Here is a 23,606-nt window from a genome sequence, read left to right on the forward strand (position 1 = left end):
TATAAGAATATTTATCATGAATTATTTTAATAATCTTTTTGTATTGAGTACTTAATGTTCCACAATCAGTGTCTGAAGATACTCATACACTGTTTATATTTATTTTCTATATATTATCTGTAGAGTTGCCAAGTTAACAGGGACCTTTATGGAGGGCTGTATGCTCATTGCATATAATTCTTTCACCTCATTGTATGTAATTCTCAAAAATTTTTGTAGCTATTTATTACAGAGATGCTGAATACATTAAGCCCTATAACTGTCAAAAAAGACATCTCATCCTGCCTTACCTATAGAAGACCACAATAAGAATCAGCTCGGTATGGTGAATAGTGTTAGGCTGCAGTATAAAAATGGAGAAAAAAATAAAATATGTTTTCTGGCTCTAGAGTAATACCTTTACTGATACTGAAAAAAATATGGTTTTTTTAAAGGTGGATAATAGGTTATGATACTGATGCCTTTGGACAAAATAAAAAAAAGGATATGATTCTTTCTGCCCATATTTGAAAAACACTCAGGTCATCAAGCTGTGGCCATATGTGACTGTAAATATATATATGAGGAAAATATATCGAAGATGCTCATGAAAAGGAATTGTATGTCTCTTTAAATGAAATTATGAGGACAGAATTCAAGAAAAGAACATTATGGAGGAAGTTCTAGTGCCTGGGTCAGCTTTTTTGACTTGCTTTGGCTGTTGTTTTAAGGCACTTTTTCATAATGGTAACATATAGCTAACTAATCAGTGCCTGTAAGTTCACAGGGATATAGTCTGGAACTCTTGTGAAGAGAGATAGTAGGAAAAGAACTGCTATGCTCCACTCAATGCTTTGAAAATTTACCTCCTAGTGTTCTTGAAAATTATTTCTCCTGCGTGGAGAGGACTAGAAGGAAGGAAGTAATTAACTGAGGTAAGATGGTCCTTAAAAAAAAAAAAATATATATATATATATATATATATAGTTTCTCAAATCAGAACTTTTACAGATGATTTGGGGACATTCAAAAAGCTCTGATCTTTAAAATCCTTTTCTTCATTGCTCTTACAAGGCAACCAGAACACAGGAAGACAAGCTTTATTTTACAGAGAGAAATTTGAGAATTTTACACCCCTGCTATCTTCAGTAGGGAGACTTCTGTTGGTTTCTGGACAGACTACTGAAAGAAATATCTTTTTTTTATTATCAGCTGGTCATTTTAAATATTTCTCCATTATCTTCTACATCCCCTTGTGTCTCTACAAATTTGTTTAGAGATATATTTTTGTGTATGACTGAGTCTCAAATTTGTAATTTTTCCAACAGTGAAACAGAAGATAACCACTGCTGACCCCAATTACTGTCAAGATTGTACAGACTTATTCATATGTTCTGAATGATTTGGTCTGTAATAACGATACATATATTTATAGAATTCTTCTTTTCTACCTCCCTGAAGCTACACACTGACCAAGATAAAGGAGATGGAAATTTAAAATACATATTAACAGGAGATGGGGCTGGCAGTCTGTTCATTATAGATGAAAATACAGGAGATATTCATGCTGCAAAGAAATTGGACAGAGAAGAAAAGTCCCTGTATGTGCTACGTGCCAAGGCTATAGACAGAAAGACTGGAAGACAAGTGGAGCCAGAATCTGAATTTATCATTAAAATCCACGATATTAATGACAATGAACCAAAGTTCACCAAGGACATGTACACCGCCAGCATTCCGGAGATGTCTGGAGTTGGTAGGTAAAAACTTATCCTTAAGTAAAATGCAAACAGGTTTGGGTGGATTTGGAACATGTAAGTAATTTGTTATCTGAGGCATTTAAAACAAGCTTCTGTGAATATCCGTGGAACAATTTTTGTTGCCAGCAATGTATCATAAATGATTGGTTCCTGCTTTTATTTATTTGTTTCATCTTCATCCACTTTTTAATCCTTTTTCCACAGTATAAGTTACTCTTTACTATTTTAAGCCCACTGCAGTCGACACGTAAAGTAGCATATAAGGTTGTTTTATCAGTTACTACATAGTTTTGCCACAGCTGAGAATACCGCTTACATAAAATGTGTTTGTAAAGAGTCTAATTCACTGAACCTTTCTGTACCTTCATGCACAAACAACTTTAAACATGTAAGTAAATCAATTCATGTATCAAAATGATGCAAAATATGTCCCTAAACACCTACGAACTTTTTTTCTCTCTTTGATCTTAAAATCAGTGGGGGGGGGTAATATAGTCTCTCTTCTTTCTTCTTCCCTTTTTTTAAAAGATGCAAACATGTGTACCCCTCCCCTAATGAAATGACTTTTTTTTAATAATATTTTTTAATGGATAAAAAGGTTACAGCTATTCACAGCTGCTGGAGTGCAAAGTAAAAATGTGGAATTTCATTAGAAGTTGAGTAAGAAATATAGCCTCAAAAGAAAATCATTCTCTGGATTTTGTTCAAATAATGTAAAGTGGTAGAGAATGCTCACTAGCATGCATTCATCAGAAGCTATCGTGATTACCTAAGTGCTTTACTTTTTTAGAGTAGAAATAGTTTCTCTGATAAGATGAGTAAGCATAAATTACATAGGCTATGGGCAACAACTGACAGATAAAGTCAACAGTTATTTACTTATCATGAATTATTTTAATGGTTTGCAAAATCAGCTCCAGGTGATGGCATTAATGAGAGAGACAAAATACCAGTCAACATTCGTGACCAATATGTATCATTGCAAGATAATTTCCAGAAACTAATCATTGTCACTGAGAGCAGTAGTGGATAAGAGTCAGATCAGCTCTATTTTATAATCATGAAAAGGTAATTCCTACACTACTATATGTGATGTAAAGAGTACAAGACTGGTTCACCTAAAGATACATGGAAAATAGAGAAATCCCTCCCAATTCAGAGTTTACTTTGCTGATAATCTGTGAAGAAAAATGTTGGTAGTGCACCTGTTACTTAATTTGAAATACATTTGTAAGGAAGGAACTATATAGGAATAGATAAGATGAAAAAGCATGCCGTCCAACTTTGACCTTATCATTTAGTCCAACCTCATTAGAGTCAATGGAGAACCACGAATAAAAGAGAGTAGTATCAGACCCAGTGCCTTGGCACTGTCTTTGAAATTTTAAGTCTATGAAAAGTCTATATTTGATGAGGATGATGATAATATAAATACCATTATGTACACTGAATTTACTTTAAGCTGAAAAAGTGTCCATAAAAGACCCAGTAAAGGGGAACTTTCTTGTGCAGATAGCATTAAAGTATTTAAACAGTAAAAAGCCTTTAGCTTCCAGTGTAAAGGCAAAAATGGGATCTGATTACTCTTTTTTTGTCAGCATTTATATTTAGGGGTATAAACACTACACCAGAACAGCAATTTTTATCATTCAAATTTGAATGGATACAAGTAATTTTGTAATTTCTCAAGGTATCAGAGAATAAGGCCCCAAATGCAGCTCAGTGTATTCAAGGAACAGAAATTTTCTAAATTCTGAAGTCAGTCATAAGAATGCTAATTCAACAGTCAGGGCTTGGGGCATCCATTTAATCAGGCAAAATCCAAAATATCTTGACTACTTGCTTTGTAGTTAAGACACATACATAGATGAGAACTACAGTAAGATTTTCATCCTTGGAGGCTCCTTTTCCCATTCCTCCAGAAGAGAAAGCAGATGTCATGACTGGGAAAAATGACTTGGGAGTAAAAGGGTGAGATTCATCCCCTAAGTGGAATGCAACTTACAGGTGAGCATGTGGTGCGCATCCAGACCTTCTCATAAAACACACAATAGAACACACAAAACACAGCATGAAGATGATGTATGAAATATCGAGACAAAGGAAGATGGATGAACATAGGCCAAAAAATATGCACTAGGCAGTGCATACAAAAAAATGAAGGGAAAAGAAGAAAAAAGAGATTGAAAAAAACTAAACTCAAAACCAATGCAGCATGGCAATGAGCTGTGTAAATAGCTCCTGGTACACACTTTCCACGATGGCTAGGATATCCACTACAGAATCTCAAATGTATTATGGAAATGGTATTCAAGTAGTAATAATTCTTTTTCATTCAATATGTATGAGTCAATGAATAAATACATGCTTTTGTTTTGTCTGGATATGCAGCCCACGTCATTTTTTCTTGAAGTAGTAATTATTGCAGAGCGTCACAAATTTACAGTACTATCAGCCTTATGCAAGGCCGAGGCTCATTACACCTCACCCAATCTCTTCAGTGGTTTTGGCATATGTTGCTATTGGTGAATTAGACAGGTGTCAAATGGAAGTCCAAAAGCTATATTTGGATACGGAAACAAGCTTATGTTGAAGGCTATGTCTTGGAAGACATTTAAATGATCCCAAACTGTAGAACTTTCAGTGGAATTTGAGGTTGGAGGGTTATGTAAAATAAGTGATAAAGGAAGAACAAACTGTCCTGAGGACTTACTGAGTTAGAGCAGTGTCTGTTAGGGTTATTGCTTTTGTAAAGATAAGTGTATCTGAAAGAAAAAAGACAGAAAATACACTGCAAAAAACAACAGCAGCAACAACGAAAAATAGAGATCACAGAAGTGCATTGCAGAAAAGAGAAAGACTTCAGAATAAAGAATTAAGTGCCTCTTAAAAGACAAAAGGTGATCATCTTTACTAAGACTACACAGAAAGAAAAAGCCAGTGTAGTCCTGCATTACCTGCTATAAACACTTAAGATCATGAAGGTTATATGATATCATTGTGCATACATAGATTCTTTCTTGTCTAACCAAATAACATCCTGCCTGGAAAGAACTATACAAGTACACTATACATATTTTAACAAACAGGTATGCTCATGATGAGCAGGCCAAAAAGAAACAGGTTTCTTCCCATCCTTTAAGTCTTCCTGCCACTTTTGTGCCTAAAAATATAAAGATTTATTCTTATACATATATATATATATTTTTCAAATTTAACAAATATGAAAGGAGATATTTATGAAAGCTTAGGAAAATGATATTAAGATTGAGAAATTGAAGAGGAATCATCTCTAGCAATGTTTCCAGCAACTTGTGTTATCTGCTATTCAAATACCAACTCGTGCTACATATTTCTGCCTGTGTTACTGCCTGTTTCTTGGAATAACTAGATCTAAAGCACAAAGGGGAGAAAGATAAGTCAACACCTCTGACAAAATGTGTGATTTTCAATATCAATAGGCAAACCTTGCTCATGTTTAACTGTTTTGGTAGCAAGAACAGTGAAAATGTAACATGGATTTTGAGCACAATTCAAGCACAATTCAAGCATGAATGCTTATTTGTGCATTAGTTTGTACTAATCCCATGCTGTTGCGTTTATATTGCAAACACCAAGCTATGCATAAATTAGCTTGGCTATGCCTAAATGTGATCCAGTCATACCTCCAGTAGCATTATGGGTATACCTAAATTGCTGCATAGTGAAGTTAGTTCTAGAAGTAATCAAAAGCACTGAACTGAGTTGACTGCAGTATTATTTCAGATAAATTTTATGGAAATGATCATGCAAAATGCTCACAGTCATATTAACTTAAAAAACTAAACGAGAAAGTTAGTTTAAGAGATTCTAAAACTCAATAACGTGGAATTTCTCATTAAAATCAGCTACTATACTGAAGGACTGGAGGATAACTGCTGTAACTATATTTTTAAAGAGTGCTAGAGCTGACTGAAAGAATTACAGACTGCTGAGATTTATTTCAGAAATATGTAAATTGTCTCAATAAAATCTGAAGAGTTCTATAATATAGTTCCAAAAATGAGAAAAATACGCGAGACAGTCCCATAAAGGCTAATCAAAACAAAATACAGAAAGCAAAGGAGAAGGTGCTCAACATTTTTAATTTATGGAATGCCAAAACCATAAGATGAAATCTTGGCCACAATGAAGGGCAGGTAGACATCAAGCATAACATATTCTCATACGGTTATGTTTTAGAAATACTTTGGGAGGAAAGTTCAGAGATGGTAAATCAAGTTATGAATCTTGGGAATAATCTTCAATTTCTTCTTCAAGCAGAAGGTATAGGACAGCCCTAACCATGCTGAAAATAAACTCATTTCAATTTTGAGGCTTTCTTCAGGGACAGTCTATAAAGGGTCAAAGGCATGTTACACCAGAATAAGCTATGATCTCTTTATTTCTTCCCAATGAAAGATGCTTACTAAAAAAAAGAAACCCTCACTGTGAAAATGACTTTTTTCAGGATATATATTTAAAAAAAAAAAAGTTATTAAGACATTTTTAAAGAGGGAAGTTAGCAATAAGATGCCCTGTGGAGTTCAATTCCTTCTGACTCCTGGGTCAATATTATTACATCCTCTCTTACCTGTCCTGCTAATTTTAGTGGATAATGTTTATCAATGTTCTCATTAAGCACCTTTAGCTTGGAGCTGATAAGTATTTCATAACACATTTTTAATCTTTAAATTGATCCTTTTAAGAGAAAGGATAATGCTTAATTTAACTTGGCATTCATTTCTTCCTACTTAACTCCACTGAGCTGCTCTGGATTTTATAGATCTAACCAAAGGCAGCTCCTGCTGCAGAATTTCTACATGATAAGATTTGTGTAATGTATAAATATAGAGGGCCATATTTTAAATGGATAAATTTAAAATTACTAACTTTCCCATTAAGTTTTTTTCACTGCAAATGCAGCCAGCATAAAAAAATTTCCCCTCAGCAGGACAGATAGATAGAGAGGTATTATATATGAAATATAAATATGGCTGTTTTAAAGTAAACATAGAAGATTACAGCATGCCTACACGCCTTGTATTTAACAGCTACTCTAAATAATACATATTTTTATATATATATATATAAATGCACACATGCACATATGTATATACATATATATGTATATGTATAATGTATACTCAGAAAGAGAAAGAGAAAAAGAAAGATGAAATTGCAGTAAAACATACAGGAAAAGACACATTACTACTCCCATCTTTGTTACCATGCTACTGTCTGGTAATACAGTGATATATATTGCAACATCAGTTACACAAAGGCCATGATTATATTAGCAGCTACCTTATCATTGTTTACTACTCCTACAGTCTCTCTTCAGAATCATTAGAAATCACAACTACGACTGACTTTCAATAAGACTGCGTTCTGATATTTGCTTTAGCATAGTTACATCACTTTTTTCAGTGCTATATAATCATGATTATGCACCCCTCAAGAACAGTTTGTTATTTCATATGAGAAGCTCTTACAAGAACAAGTGGGCCTTACAGGGGGAAAAAAAAGAAACAACCAAATACAGTAACCATCACATTTTCTATTTCTGAATTCGCTTATGTCAGTAAGCATTAATCTACAGATGTATGTAAAAGAGTAAACGGAGGCAGCTCTGGTCTTTCATAATTCAGCAGGAAATAATTATGTTTTCTCCACTGCATATTTTCTCTGGTTTCAGACACTTATAAACAAAGGCTATGGCTGACTCGCTTAGCTTTGTCACAAGCCTGCAGAAACTTCTTTGCTGACCTGTAAAATTTTGGAATGGTAATTGTTAACACACACTCTATTCAAAAATAAATCATTGCATTAGCTTGAAGAGAAAGACGTATTTCAAATAAATATTTTTCCACATGTTGATATTTTACATTCTGCAGTTAGAATATGGCATTAGAATGCCTTTTAGATTTCAGTCAAACCAAGCACAGTAGCAGAAATGCTGTGCCTACAATACTTCCTGTATTTCTTTCGGCTTGCATTTACCACTGTAACTAAAGAATTTCAAGATCCTTATAATTGTCAAAATCTGCCAGAGCAGGGTTCTCTTCCCTATATGCATTATTTTAACCTTTTAAAATTTAGTTTCTTTATTATTTGCTAAACAAGTCTTTATAAGGAAGAAATTTCCCTTTCTTTCAACAAAATGAAAATGACAATATAAAATAAGAGTTCAATGCCTCACAAAACTTCTTTTAAAGAAACCATCAAAGTGAAAAGGATGAACAATTCTTTTTTTTTTTTAGAACACTTAACAAAATATAGATTTAGTGTTCCAAGAAACTTGGGGTTTTTTTTGTTTTTTGTTTGTTTGGGGCACGCATTTTGTTAAATATTTGCATAGATCTTTTTTACAATAGCCTTACACTACATTTTTTCTAGAAAAGTACATAGGATTCTCTATAAATATTTTATAGTTGGCATGAGGAAGAATATTTTCAGAAAAGCATGAGGGGCATGCTTCATTTTCAGACTGTGCATTTACGGTTTTAAAAAAAGAATCACTGAAACTCCAAAGGAATCTTATTTAGGTCATGATTTTTTCTTTTCCTTAAATTAATCTGTCATTTGTATAGTGTTGTATATAATATGGATAGCATTTTGCTGGCAAAAAGGAGGTCATTTCTGTAAGAAACTTACTTGCTAAAGCTCTGATATTATAAACAGATTACTTTGAATTTGTATAGCTCCATTGACTTAAAGCTGGACATGACAAAAGTGAATGGATTTATCTTAGGATTAATGTACACAAATTCTGTAGCATTTAAATATCCCTTCACAACTATTGTTTTTTTCTTCAGGTATATCTATCTATAGAGTGTAACTAGATACACAAAATTATATATAATGTAGAATTTTTGGCTCTTAAGGAACCAGAATGAAACTATCCTCAAAAGAAATCCTATGAGTTTACAACATTCCCAAATAATTATCTGATCAAAAAAAGCAACAAAAAAAACCACCTGACTCAAATGAAAAGCAACAGCTTCTGTTTCGGATCAAATCAAGAAACATACTTAATGCTTGTATATTAACAGTTTCATTTTGAGAAGATTATCATTGCACACTTCTACTCAACATCCTAACATAATATATAAAATTAAAAGTATACTTCGAACTTCTATATTATCCTTTCTCCTTCAGAGATTTATTAATTTTGTCTTTACATGAATCATTTTATTCATTAGTGATTAAAAATCATTGCTGAAGAAGAAATTGATTAAAAATATCTTAAAAAACTATTATAAGCAATCACTTCAAAACTAATATATATGAATATACATATATGAATGTAAGGATGAAACTTTAATAAAGAAATTGTGACAACAAATTTGAAAAATTTCTTGAAAAAAAATTTTTCTTGAAAAATTTTTTTGAAAAATCAGCCATCAAACTACTATACCTTTAAAGTTTACACAGTGTATTAATGTCACACTTGAAAGAACTGAGAGCCACGGCACATTCAGAAAAACAAAGGACAAAAATCAGTGCTAATAAGATTCAAATCAGTGTTTCCGAGGAATTCAGATAATTCACAGACTTAAGAGTTACAAATACTTTAACACTGCAGATAAGCAGATCCTTAATCTACGACCAAAAGGAGCAGCTGTGCTTTTATTATCTCACCGTTCCTAGCTGTGTGATCTTATGCCTTACCTGCTGCCTGTCTAATCCCACAATAAGTCAGTTTAGGGAACTAGATTAGCAGAAAAATAAGTTATTTGATTATAATATTCTTTTTCTGCCTGCTCTGTTCCTTGGATCAGATGAGAGGAGGTTAGATAAGCACTGGAGCTGGCGGTAGGAAAGCGACGGGAGCGTGCAGAACAGAGCAGGAAAGGGCAGGAGAGATTGTTTCATTCAGCGATAGTTAGACATAGCTAAAAATAGTTTGATGTATTCATTTTTTTCAGCAAGAAAATCCTTAGATCTTCTAAACAGGATTACTCAAATTTTTTCTTTTTCTTTTTCCCTCCTTTTTTGGGAGTGTGACTCTTTCTTGGCTTATAATGAAAACACAAGTCTGAGGCAGCACGACGGGGAAACCAGAATCATCTATTGACCCACGGCAAGTTATCGCTCGCTCCTGGTTCTAGAAAAAATGCAGCTTGGGCAGAACTGCAGTCAGCAAGCAAGGCTGGCTAGTGCTCACTGCAAACACAGGGAGTAAAATGTAAATATTTCTTACATTTCTGTCCTGAGGCAGCCGAGTCGCTGCCAGCGGGCTCTGTTGAAAGCTCGCTGAGCTCCCACAGACACCCACCTGCTCACCCTTCACGGCATGCGGGGCTCAGCTATTCCTTGGAGGGAGATAAGACCACAGTAGCTCAAACGCAGAGACCAGTAAGCAGGACACAGGGGTGGTAAAGCAGTACGTAGAGCATGAAGGTTTGTAAACTGGCTGGCCTAAACTTCGGAGATATCAGCTCAAGGTCACCATGAACTTGCTTAATTGCTGTGTGTCGCGATTCCCCACCTCTCAGTGGACGACTAGCACAACGCTACTCTGTGGATACGGCGAGATGCACTTAGCCCCTGCGCTCACAGATATCGTAGTGCCCTTGGTGCAATGGTGCCTTCTCGCTCAGTGGGATTTTCAAGCCTGAGCTATGTTAAATGTGGCTTCCCCTTACATCTCTCTCAAATGATTCAGTGCAATACTGTTTGCATGGCTATTTTATTGCATCCATTTGATTTCCCATTATCTGTGCACATAAAAAAGAAAGTGGGTCTGGAGCTCTCTAGATTAGAGCTTGAAATTAGTGTTAAAAGTGCCTGTATTGTACTTACACTAAAAATTGTTTGATGTATCCATTTCCCTTCCTTTTTATTTCAGCAGTTTTTCAACTATAACACTCTAATCTCTGGACAAAAACATAATGGGGTTGGATTCTTCACATCAGCACTTTTTGCTCACACTGTGGTGCAGTATAGTGGGAGACATTCTGCATTGCTAGAGATGCTGCCCTTCAGCTGGGATCTTAAACCAAGGCCCCTTCACTGTAGCTTTGATGGCTTCACATCTAGAAAGTGAAAATCTCAATGCCTTTCTAAAAACATTAAGGGACAGCTGTGTTGCTTCAGCCAATATTTCCCTCTGATATAAACCTGTTACAGTTCACAGCCATGTGCAACTTGTTTTCGGAGCAACAGTAAATACTGAGTTCCTACGCATGATAACATCTTCCAGGCATCTAATTTATTCCTTGGTGATCTGTTGCTAATACAGCCACCAAATAATTTTGCTTCTTGAAGATATGCTACAACGAAAAGGGTACAGTGAGCCCCTTCTCATACTTATGTGACCATATAGGAGCCTGCAGGAATTGAACTGCTCATGATAAGGACTGGAATACCTGGGACTAATTAACATTTATAATGTTAGGAACATATCTTTCTCTATCAGAAGAAATATGGCAAATGGAGGCATAGGTGTATTATATCCCATATTAAAACTAAAGCACCACAAAAAGATTAAACTAAGCAAGTTAATAGTAGGGAGGAGGTAATGTGTTGGCTAAGGGCAGATCTTGCTCTTAAAGCCATTACATTAATTTCTCCATTTCTACCTTGCTAGTGAACAGGGTTCTCTCCTGTTGCCTCACACCATATAATTAACTTACCTATGTGGTCTCAGGTGTCTGAAAGAAACACCTTTTCTTCATTTAAATTATTTTTGAGAATAGGATTTCTCAAATGTTGGATCTGTATTTGGCTGGGAAGACTGGATGCACAGATCTCAGTCATGAAGTGAAATTAACTAGCTCTATATTAAATCTGTTTGAGAATTAGTTAATAATGTTAAAAGAAATTTATAAATTATATTGAGAACTATTATTTCATTCTTTTATTCTGTGAAATCAAAGCACTACGGCAAACCTTTGGAATGCTTTTAGTGTAATCTCCTTCTGAAGACAGAAGCTGTTCAGTATTTTTTAAAAACAAAGGTACTTATTTGAGTGCCTGAATATACATTCCAGTTGCTAACGTTATGCAGCTGAGTGTAAAATGTCAGGCTTATTCTTTAAAATCATGCTAACATATGACAGCGTCTATTTTGTAAGTGGAACACAAGGGCAATTTTCTTCATCAGATTTCTCAACAATTACTAAGTATTTCCAAAATGTGTAAATAAGACACAATAAATTGTATTTTGGTGTAAGATAATATACAAGTTATTCTAATGCAATTAAAATTAAAGTAAATAAGTGTTGCACACAGCACAGTGTACACAAAGATGCTTTGAACATAATTTTCAGTGTTCCAAAGAGATAACGGACTTATCAAACACATTAATCTCAGGCAGGAAACAAAGGCCCAGGTTCCAACATCCTTATTAATCTTGGGTACCTCATTTAATGAGCTATCCCCCTCCACACCAGCCTTCAATTTTAGTAGAGCTACTGAGAAATGAAGACTTTATCTCATGTGAATCAGAATGATCTGGGACAGTTTTGCTGCAGTGTAACACCATCTAAAGCAGCAAGCTCAAGAAAGCAACATTATTCCCCCAGAACTCTGCTATTCTCCCTAAAAGAGGCCAGAAAATGGCTCCTTAAAGAAATGGAAGGAATTCGAGTGTCTGCCTGTAATGGATGCAATACTGTTGAATCAGTTGCTTTTTCAATTAAAATAGTGGTCATACATGCATATATACATATATATATGTGCTTATAAATATTACAGAAATCAAATATGGAATTTATTTCAATTAAATCATGAAAATAGGCATGAAAATTTATAATAAGTTTCTGGCAACATAGAAGATATACTACAGAAATGGCAGTTACTGCATAAGTGTGTTTCTTCATTCAATTAGTGATGATTCAGCTTGAATTCCATATTACATCATATTTTTTCCTCCTTGTTAATCATATAGTCACTTTGGAAATTTCCTGTGCCATACACTGCTTTCACAGAGTCAAGAAAATGAAAATAAGAAAAGGCTTATCATAGACTATCATGTCTAACCTCTGCTTATTTGAAAACAGCTCTATATTATTCCCACTGATGTTCATCATTTATTAAGTACTTGGAGCAACAGACTTATACCATTTCTCACCACAATCACCACATTTTTCTTTATATCTAGCAAAATATGTGTCTCTAAGTTTTTCACAAAGGCAGCAAGTCTGAAGCTCACATTTACTTTATTATCTGCTACCTAATAAGATGCCTCAGAAGACTTTCCAGAATGGCTTTTCCCAGAAACCTCATATATATATGTGATACTGTGAAATTAAGATCAAGCATGACTAAGCTCTCTGCAATACCACTTTTACTCCTTATAAAACAGTTGTTCATGTCTTCACATTTAATATAATATTGCTCACATCTATTTGGCAACTTTTTTAAAATACCTAACTTGCTGTCCATTGAATCATGTACAGATGTGTGTGAATAACCTGCATAAAACAGTGTTGTTGTCAATAAGCCACAAATTTTCATCAAAACTTCCTGTCAGAAAGTCAACTCAATAACAGTTACTTCACTCTGCCCCAAGGCAAATGATAAATAGACTGTGATAAATAGGACTATGTACACAGTATATAGGAGGCATAAACAAAAAATTGAAAGGTTTATTTCCTCATAAAGTCAAAATATGTGACAGTTGTGCAAACACCTAAATAATAACCACCTCTTTAGTGCACTGAGACTGGAAGAAAGAGAACAGGAAAAAGTCTTGTATTTCATGGACTGGAAGACTAGGACTTAATGAATTCATGGGTAATATTTTAAAAGATACCTTGGCTATCAGGAACCTGTGTCCACTTGAGGAAGCTGAAAAACTGTTTAGGACCATACATCCAATTAATTTTCACTGAGACCTAGACATCCCAGTATCTAAATCAATTTTGGAAATGGACTCAGGCATGTCTAAGAATATTACCTCCGTTAGTGATTTTGAATCAATAAATGTAATAATTTCCAGCTAGAAGTTTTGAAATCTATGAGATATGAGATTATCCAAATGAGACTGTCCTCATGATGGGCATCATTCACTATGACCAAAACACTATACTCCTGCAATCGATATACAGATCAATTTGCTAGCCTACTGTCAACTCAGCAATATTTAGCAGAAGACTGTGCATGTGAACTATTTGGCAGATTGTACTCGCGACATTTGAACACTTTTGAAGATGAATGAAATGTTTAGGAAAAAAAAAAAAGGAAAGTTTCTAGAGCATCCCTACTTAAAGTTCTAGGGCTTTTGTCTAAATATATGTCTATATATACACTTACATTTATACTTATATACATATGGGAATTCTATAATTGCTTTGCTGTTGTCTAAAAATAGTACTCTAAGCAGCGCAATTTCAAAAAAGCCCATGACTAAGATAATCCTGGAATTTGTTTCATTGTCTCTGCTTTAGACTCCATTTCTCTTTCAAATTACGGCTTTGTTATCGTTTCCACAGACGACATCCACAGTATCTAACCATGACAGAAGTAAGAGGCTTTCATGAATCACACATTAATGTAAATTTGAGTTTACCAATAATATTTTACTTTACTGCATTTTCATAGAAAATGACTACTTTCTGCAGTTATATTAATGTTAAAAGAGACAGACTTTATCACCACCCAAACAAGAGTTCCCACAGATGACAAAAACACCCCCAATTCAAACAAATGTGAGTCCAGTCTGCTGTCTTAATAATAATGCACTACATTCTCGTGGCCATAATATCTGATCACAACTTCATGTTTGCAGAAAAGCTAGGGACTGTTACGATTGCTGTTTACTTGTATTACAAAAGAATTTTGAAGATGCAAATGACAGTGAGGTTCCAGTCCCAGTCGCAGGTAGAAATCCATAACAAAGAGACTCTCCAAAATCTTATAAAGAGATACAAAAGCCAAGCTCAAACTAAGACAGTAAATGAAAGTTAGGCAAGGAAAGCTAAATAGTGTCATCCCCCCACAAAACATAAACCTCTTTGTGCTGTGAAACAGAGAATGCTGTCCTCTGAAGTGTACAGCCATGTACCTCAGAAACTCCAAATTTAGTCCTAAAAAACAACATTTATTGAAACCTTTTAAGCTTGGTGGGTTTTTTTTTCCTTTTATGTGAAAGCTTTAAAGACTGTCCAGAGGCCCGCAGGAAATTTTTGGGGCCAAAAAAGGGGATGGAGGAGGGACAAGCTGAGAGCTTTAAGGGTGGGGCAAAACCACCATGAAAAGATAACTAAATAAATGGCATTCTTAAAGCTGAGCTAAATGAAAAATAAGCCTTGAGAGCAGTGAAGAAATAACAAACCTGTGATTACTTCCATCTTCTATATCTTATAAATACAGCTGAAAACTCTATTGGAATTACTGGTTATGAAATAAGCTTTTTAATCAATAGATAGCCATAGTGCAGCCTTTAGAAGAACTACTGCTTAGGATCTACTTACTATTTAGCAGGATTGAGAGAGAAAAAGGTCTTCTTAAGGTTTTCATAAAAACAGCTGAAAGTTGTTTCTCTGTTTTGGAGAATTCCAGAAATTAAAATGTAGGGCAAAGTGCCAAGCTCCCCAAGACTCATCTTTAAAAAGGAACCAATCCTTCAGGGATTCCTGTGGCAGAGTTTCTGTGCTTTATGCACCACGTTTGCAGATGCTTGTTGGCAAAGCTGGCTTGTTTTCAGGTACTCTGTAAAAGGATAAATGTGGTCAGAGAAAAAATAACCGAGCTAATTATCTGCCATATTGTGGCCTTACTTGTTGCTATTTCAATATATTGGTTTCATTAGCAATTAATTCAAGCTGGAACAGCCTTACCATATGCACAGCAGCTCCAGGCCCAGAAATCTGCAGCTGGTGAGTTTTATCATTATTTTGAATAGAAATTTTAAGGATAATTTTTTGATTCTTTTTCTTATTCTTGGTTTTCATTTCTTTTTGAACATAGACTGCAAATACTTGCTTTGCCTAAAAGCAGCGTGTTTTCTAATTGCAAGCATGTACAGCATGCTGGACAATATGGAAAAGACTTCTAAGCTTCAGTTCATTTATTATGGATGACAGATCACTTAAAGATCACTGTACCTCTTTAGCCACCAGGCTAGTAATGGCTAGTCAACATTAACATTTGAAAGAGTCTGACTACTTTTTTTCTCTATCTTATCACTGCTATTTGATGGCACCAGATTTGTTGTTCCAGAAGTGACTTTCCTTATGGTGAGAGGGGGGAAAAAAGCTTTCCTAAAGAATAGACATACACAGACTTGTTCATCCACCAATATTTCAAACTACTTCTTTCTACTATTCTTTCTACTATTTTCCACTTCTTATTGTGTTCAGAAGGCTTTTCAAATTCTCATGCAAGGCATCTGATGCACCTCACAGTTAGAATTACTACCAAAGGAAGACTAAAGTTATTGTATCAAGGTATTGAACAGCAGGAGGGCAAGGGCAAGCGGCTTTAGCCATTCTTTTCCAGTTCAGTCTCAGACCTTCTTTTACAATGGTGTATGCATTGTATTCAGCGGCAAAAGCCTCTGCCACACACAGCATTTCAGGCAGATTAAAGACAGAGTAGCCTAGTCACATTGCATCTTTCTATGTGTTATCAGGGCTCATGCTAAGTAAAGTAAGTGCTAATGATTTTCTCCTCACAATCTAAAACGTGACTTCATTTTTTCATATAAAAGGCAACTTCAAACAAATAAACAAACAAACATTGAAACACAACACACACAAGAAGTGATGGGTATTATCTCTCCACTATATTTATAAAATACAGAGGAATGTTTCCAGAGTAAAGCTGGGTAAAAATAGCATCTTGTATTTGAGGAATGGGAGGATAAGTTTCATTTGTTTTTACTAGTACTGTATAGAGTGAGAGAGGAAGAGGTAGTTCTGAAAAAGGAGGTAGGATTATACTAGGCAGTACAGCTTCTTTTTTTCAGTCTCTGATTAATTATTTTTAGTCTCATTAGCAGGGATTACAGTGACCCACCTACACGGGCTAGCACATCAGCTGACACCCAATCAACCATTATGCGATACTATATGCAAAAAAAAAAAGAGACAGCATATTTTCAAGTGAAATGAAGTTTTACATCACAGCTATACAGAAGATTATTGAAAATAATTAAATGGTAAAATGAAACTTATGAAACACGGGATCTCCTGTTTTATGCAATCTTTTTACTCCTTTTTTTTTTTATATATATATTTCTACTCAATGTATATGGCTGAACTACATTTTAAGTTCCTTCTTGGTTTTCCAATGTCATGTTATTGCTCCTTTGAGTCTAGTTCCTTAGGTTCCTTATTTGTTATAACCTGATTTTATTTGGTTTTCTCAGTCATGCCCATTTATTCTTTTAGCTTGGGATCATTTATCTGTTTACCTGTTGGTGCTTGCTCCTTTTCTGCTTTTCTTCTTCCTTTGCCTTTGCTCTTACAAACCTTTTATGCTACCAACCTTTCAGCCTTTTCTATATCAAAGAAAAAGCAGTCTAGCTAAATCTCTCTTCTAAATTGGGGTCATGTACAAAAGAGCAAAGTTCACTTTGCAGTTCCCTAGTCCTCTAGCTTTTTACGTAGGGCTTGTCTTCCAGTCAAACTGAAAGGATCATAAAGGTTACATCTCAGCCTTGTTTAGTCCTGCCCTTTGGATAGAAAGTAGTCTGATGTGATGTAGTCCAACTGATGTGGTAACGAGATCCTAGTGGTGACTTTTATGTGTTACTAAACTCTTTAAGCCTGGGTAGTTGCATATGACTGCTCCTAGTTCATAGTTTCTCCAGTTCATCGTGTAGGCACAGACTATTTCTATCTAGTGAGAAAAAACTTTTTCTCAAAAAGAAAACTAGTTTAATATGCCTTAATATTTCTGCAACTCGCTTAATATTTCACTCAGGCCTTCAGCAGGGGCATCTCTATACTATGTCCATATGAAAATAATCCCTGGAGCCAGGTTAATTAAGAAAACTATCCCTCCACTTATCTTCATTAGGCTTCTAACAGAAGAAAATTCCCAATTTTGCCTCTAGAGGTTTTCCAGAGCTCTCCTGATTCTTTTCAGCTTGTAAAAGTAATACACTTCTAAAATCTTCTTGCCATGAATAAACTTGATGAACAGCAGATCGTCATTGTGCTTGAAAACAGGAAGCAAGCACAAGAGCTTGTCCTTTAGGGAGACAAAGGCCTTCCTGCCTCTCCACTTACTCCAGCTGGTCTTCTATTTCTGAAAATGAAACAGCCTTTCAGCTTTGAGTGGAGCTCTCTCTTAAAAAGAGCTGGGCAAAAAAATTATGGAAAAATCAGAACTTTTCAATAACTGTCAATTTTGACAGAAGTTGACTTGAGAAAAAAAAGAAATGAAGCTTTCTGGTAACGTCAAAAACATCCTGTTTCAACATTTTCAGAATTATTTTTTTTCTTTTAATTTCCAAGTGACTTTTAAAAAGACTTTATATTATAAGGCCAAAGTCAGAACAAAACATTTTTTTCTTGAAAATTAAATGATTGAATTGATCTGAAATCATATTTTTATTGAAAAATGTCAAAACAAATTCAAGATGGATTTTGAAGTTATAGAATTCCCTTTGGAAATAAAATTTCCATGGTTCTGAACAATATCTAAACTGTTGCCTTCACTTTTGGATCCACTGATCATGGTGGAATCTTGAAAAACGCCAAGCTAAGAACATAATGTTTTAATGAGCTACCCCCGAGACGAAGATTTCTGTTCAAAACAAAAGCTACAGAAGAAGTTTTCAGCAAAATCTATTCCTCTGACTGTCAGGAGCTCCTTTAATTTGTATCAACTGAAGGAACCAAATAGGAACAAGGGATGCATGCTGAAGAATAAGACTTTACATGAAAAGGTAGCAAAATGTGTGCCTATATCATCTGGCAGAAGACCTCTTTTGCACTAGACCAGTTTTCTATGGGCTATTTACATCAGCTTTCTAATGCAGCTTGGTAAAGCGCTCGGAGACCAGAACTGTTTCAAAGACTGAAAGGCACATGGAACCGAAGAATTTTAAAAATAATTCAGAAAAACATTCCTATCTGAAATGCTTTTTCAACTTTACGTCCCACTCCTCATGAGTTCTGCGATCCATGTTAGTGGGACTCAGTTCTGAGTTCCACGGTCCTAGGTATGGAGCGATGCTCTCTCTAATACAGAGTTCCTATTTGAACTCCACAGTCTTATACGCATACACACACATGAGCACTCACATACACCAACACTACTCATACATATTTAGTCTAGATTTTTCTTCTCTCAGATTATCTTCACAATTATCCTCCTTCTGTGTTTTTCCACCCTCATATTAGGACCCCACCTCCAACAGATGTGTTATCAGATTGCTTAATCTTCCAGACTCAAACCACCACCTAAGCAAAGATGAAAACAAAACCAGAAAATCAGTGCTGAAGCTTCAGTGCTCATGAAGCTTGGCAAATTCAACACATTCAACAAACTGCTATTCCTTGGTCATTGCAGGCAGACAAATCTTGAAAGACAAAACCCATAAAGTAACCTGGAAGATGTCTGAAAAAATACTAAGAATTCATCCAAACAAAACAAAACAAAAAGGAAATAAACTATGCCTCTTGAAAACTCTGAAAGTTAGTGCCCACGCTGAGATGGAATAGGCACGCAGGCTAGGATTGGGTTCACATTCATTTTGTTTTGGAGATAAATGATGTGTTTATTATTCCTTAGACTGCTATTGCAGTCTGTCTCACCTTTTCTCTGGCACCTGTTGCACCGGTTTCCTAGCCAACTTATTTATATGGCTATGAAGAATGACACTCCAAGAAATTTTTCTGTTTGGGAGATATAGTTATAAGGATATCTTTTCGGCCAGTTCTGACATGGAGGACACAGAGATGGTAAGACTCTCTCTACAGTGTGGCCCTCAGATGAGGACCGTATTTGTTTCATATTTCTTGGCCTTACCTACTTTCTTCTGACAAGTTACAGGACAGAAGTGACAAGGATTCTTTTTCCTATTTAACATCAAGTTAGTGACTCATAACAGTATTCCTATTCATAGGCCTTACCTTTGCAGGTGATTGCAAAACCTGGCTGGGCAAGAGAAATGGGTCATTGTTCCAGCTCACCTTTAACAGATATCTGGTTCTCTGTAAACTGTGGTGCAAAAGCAAATAGGGCTTTTAATTGGAACAGAAGTTGGACCCTAGCTCAAAGCTTGACAAACATGTTCATCAGTGTGTTAGTTTTAACACAATGTGAAAATCAAAAGGGATTTGTCACACATGCCTCTCTACCATACTTTGAAGGTTTCAGACTCAGGTGATCCTCCCCATGACTATGGTGGGAGTGGTAGAAGTATCTCAGGAGGCTTCCAGTTTCTAACCTAGCAGTCTGATTCATAATTTAAATCAACCTGGCAAATATGGGCAAAGGGTTCCTGGTGAGGTAATCTAGCCAAAAATTATACTGAAATCCACTTTCTGTGGGTATTTTTTGGGTGGGCAGGGAACAGCCCATTACTGACTTTACTTAAAAAGACCCAAGCTCTGTTTTTACCCCATTTCCAGTAACCTCATAGCTAGTTCTGCGTTGCTTCATTTCACTGCCTATACTGGTTGAATTCCTGACCTCGAATGCAGGGAAGTTTCTTTCCTCAAAAAACAAAAACAAACAAACAAAAACAAAAGCTGTACAAGCATTGCCTATTGTCCACAAGGATCCTTCTTTATGATGCAGCAGACCCTGCTAGCAGAGAAGAGAGTGAACTGCATGCTGACACTACTTTTTTCTGAGGATGTACTACTGTTATTCATTTTTCCCAATTGTACTGTTAATTTACTAGGAAGCAGCAGCTGCTACACCACCACATTTTCACTGCTCTACAGAATTGGACAAACAAAAGAAAACACCAATATTTTGCAAACTGTAATGGGATCTCATTCTATATCTGATCCACTTGAATTATCTGGTAGTGACCTCCAAAGTTTCTGTAGGGTTACAGCTTCTCTTCTGCACTCTCCACAACAACTATAATTATATGGCACTTGCGCCTCAGGAAACAAAGATATACATTCCAAAGAGACAAAGACAGAAATTGCTCAAGGATCGCTCTGAGCTCTGGAAAGCCTTTCTTAAAAAAAAAAAAATTATCCTCAAAACAGGCTTCAAGACTTTTTTTTTTTTTAGGAAAACAGCAAGCCAGGAGAAGAAAGTTAATGTGCATTCAGTTTTTATGACCCTCCTCAAAACAGTGCCAAAACTGGGCCAGAGAAGTAAGTTTTCCTGTTGAAGGTTCTTTTTTTTTTTTTTTTTTTTTTTTGATTTTTGGCTTCCTCTAATTCTTACTCATCTTTTAGATGCTACAGTAGCACACAGTATAAGAACGTGATTCTCATTCCACTGCTGATTTGCACATTTTAGACAGGATAGCCAGTGATATTGACTCCTCTTTCACTGTTGGTCCTGAGGAGGCACTGGCTTTATCCTATTTGCATTTTTCAGAGCAGATAGTACTCACAGAGTTTTACATTTCTTACAGGAGAATATTCTTCATTTTGCAGCCAGACCAATAGTTCTGCTGGACCCTGTTAGGGATAAAGTTGTCCTTAAATATTCACTTGAGGATTATTTTTACAGCTCACCTTGGTGCATAGATGACCGCTAACTGCTTAACCAGGCAAAAAGTAATCTTGAGTGCTGGTGGCAAAAATCCTCTTCAGAGTCTGATGAATTGTGATAAAGCATTTTTGTAATTTTGTTCTGCTGATTTGTTGGAGAGGGAGAGGAGTATTCCTCCTCTATTGTCACGCTAGTCAGATAAACTGAAATAGTGGGCATTGTTACTGCTATATAGGTACAAGTATTATGTGTAAGCTGGTATGATGTACTACGAAGAGAAAACACCTGCATCTAAGAGGACCTAATAAAAACACCTGCTCTCATAATTTTTTTATTTTGGTTGCTCTGGATTTCTACTTTCCCCATGCCTTCATATACATGATACATGAGGCACTGAGGTTCCGTTAGTCACAGGTGAATGAGCATATTCCAAGTTTATAGTCTAGACTGGTGCGTGGCTGCAAGTCATCTGAGTGAACTTCAGTCTGGAGAGACTGAAGGTGAAGAAAAACAGGAATAGGAAGTGATATCCCTATAAGTGGACAGTGTTCACCAGGGAAGCGAGATACACAAAGAAGAACCATCTTCAAAAACAGGGTAAAGAGTTTCTCCTCTATTCAGCCATATCCCTGTGGCAAGGAGTTAAGGACCTTTTACACTTCTAACTGCTGGACTGCCTGCATTTATCCAGACATTTGCCAGCTCTAGATTGTGTTAGAAAAATGTGTCTTGACATCTTGAAAATTGCTTAGAAATAAAATCTTGTGAGAATAGCTTTGTCCTTTTACAAATCTAATAAGAAGGGCTTTACATTTCTTGCATTTGCTTCTAATCCATAAGCTACATCCAAAGTATTGACTCCCAATGCTCTTAATCCTGCATATCCTATATTCTTCTCATTGTGATCTAGGACCTGAGTGAGCCATTTTCATGCAAAAAAAAATGTTTGCTGAAAAAATGTAGTTGTGGTTGAACTGAAATTATTTGCCAAATAGGTGGATAGTTTGATCAAGAGGAAAAAAAAAAAACCTCAATTTCTGACTGCAAAACTGAGCTAATTTTTTAAAACATCTTTAAAATTATTTAAGATGAGGCAAAATATTTTATTCAGCTTGACATTAGGTATTTGGAGGTTGTCATTCTAGCAGAAAATGAGTATGGGGAAATTTGCTTCAATTTATCAGTTAAGCCAGACTCAAAAACCTTAATAATTCTTTTTGCACAGAAGGTATCTACAACTTCAGTGAACAGTTTCAACTGAAGTCATGTTTTAACCAGGAAACAATCTTCAAATATGTTTGATCACATGGAGAGAACTAATGCTGTACTGGGTTTCAAAGACATGTGCCGATCCCTATGCATTTACTCTGGTTTAACCGAAGCGTGGAGCTTAAGTGATAATGATTTTAGCTTTAGTCATGAGGAAGATGTGAATTTATTTTACTGTTTGCTTGGGAAGGAAATATTCTGTTTCCAGAGAATAACACTTGATTCCTCCAGTGGATACTGTTCATTTTTTTACTGAAATAAAAGCCTATGTGGTTGATAAGAAGTAGCTGTCTTAAAATCCACTGATTCCTTGTCTGGTATCCATTTAGGTACATCTGTTATTCAAGTGACAGCCACAGATGCTGATGATGCCAACTATGGCAACAGTGCCAAAATTGTGTACAGCATCCTCCAAGGACAGCCATATTTCTCAGTGGATCCAGAAACAGGTTAGCAACTCACGTGGTCCTACTTTTTGCAATGACAGAGATAGGACGCAGGGATCAAGACACTTTTAACTGTATTACAATTTCGCAGCAGGTTTATGACATGAAATGACTTACACTGTTGAAGTACTTACACTCAAAAAAAAAAAAAAAGAGTTATTGTAGAAGAACTGCTGCCCTTGGTATGGATAAGACTTCCAGAAGAAGTTCACTGTAAGAGTCTACAGTTGAGCAATGGTGCAGAATATTGTAAAGGATTCAGAGAATCATGAAAGCAATTAAATGTTTATTTTACACCATTTTCTGGGAGTTTCATCTGTTCATTTTAAAATAGGGACCTGAACAAGTTCAGATCAGAAGGAGAAAAAAAATCTGCAAAGGTAACTAAATTATATATTTATAAATGTCTGAGATAGATTTTTGATCACCGGCAATTTTTAAGTCAAGGTGTTTTTCGAAACTATGCTCTGGTTCTGACACTTATTAGAATTGAAGCAAGATTTAATCAATGGAAGTACTTGAAACTGTTATACAGGAAAACAGA

At 35.6% G+C, this 23,606-nt stretch overlaps 1 protein-coding gene across 1 annotated transcript in view; it reads left to right on the top strand.

Moving 5' to 3' along the window:
• Positions 1-23,606, top strand: part of LOC106492595 (cadherin-9) — a 69,233-nt gene that overhangs the window by 21,808 nt on the left and 23,819 nt on the right. The window contains exons 2-3 of the mRNA XM_013952456.2: positions 1,441-1,735; positions 22,946-23,065. Coding sequence (XP_013807910.2) covers positions 1,441-1,735; positions 22,946-23,065 — 415 coding nt within the window. The remainder of the gene's footprint in view (positions 1-1,440; positions 1,736-22,945; positions 23,066-23,606) is intronic.

The sequence above is a fragment of the Apteryx mantelli genome, chromosome 2 (assembly GCF_036417845.1).
Source record: "Apteryx mantelli isolate bAptMan1 chromosome 2, bAptMan1.hap1, whole genome shotgun sequence".
NCBI classification, from domain to species: Eukaryota; Metazoa; Chordata; class Aves; order Apterygiformes; family Apterygidae; genus Apteryx; species Apteryx mantelli.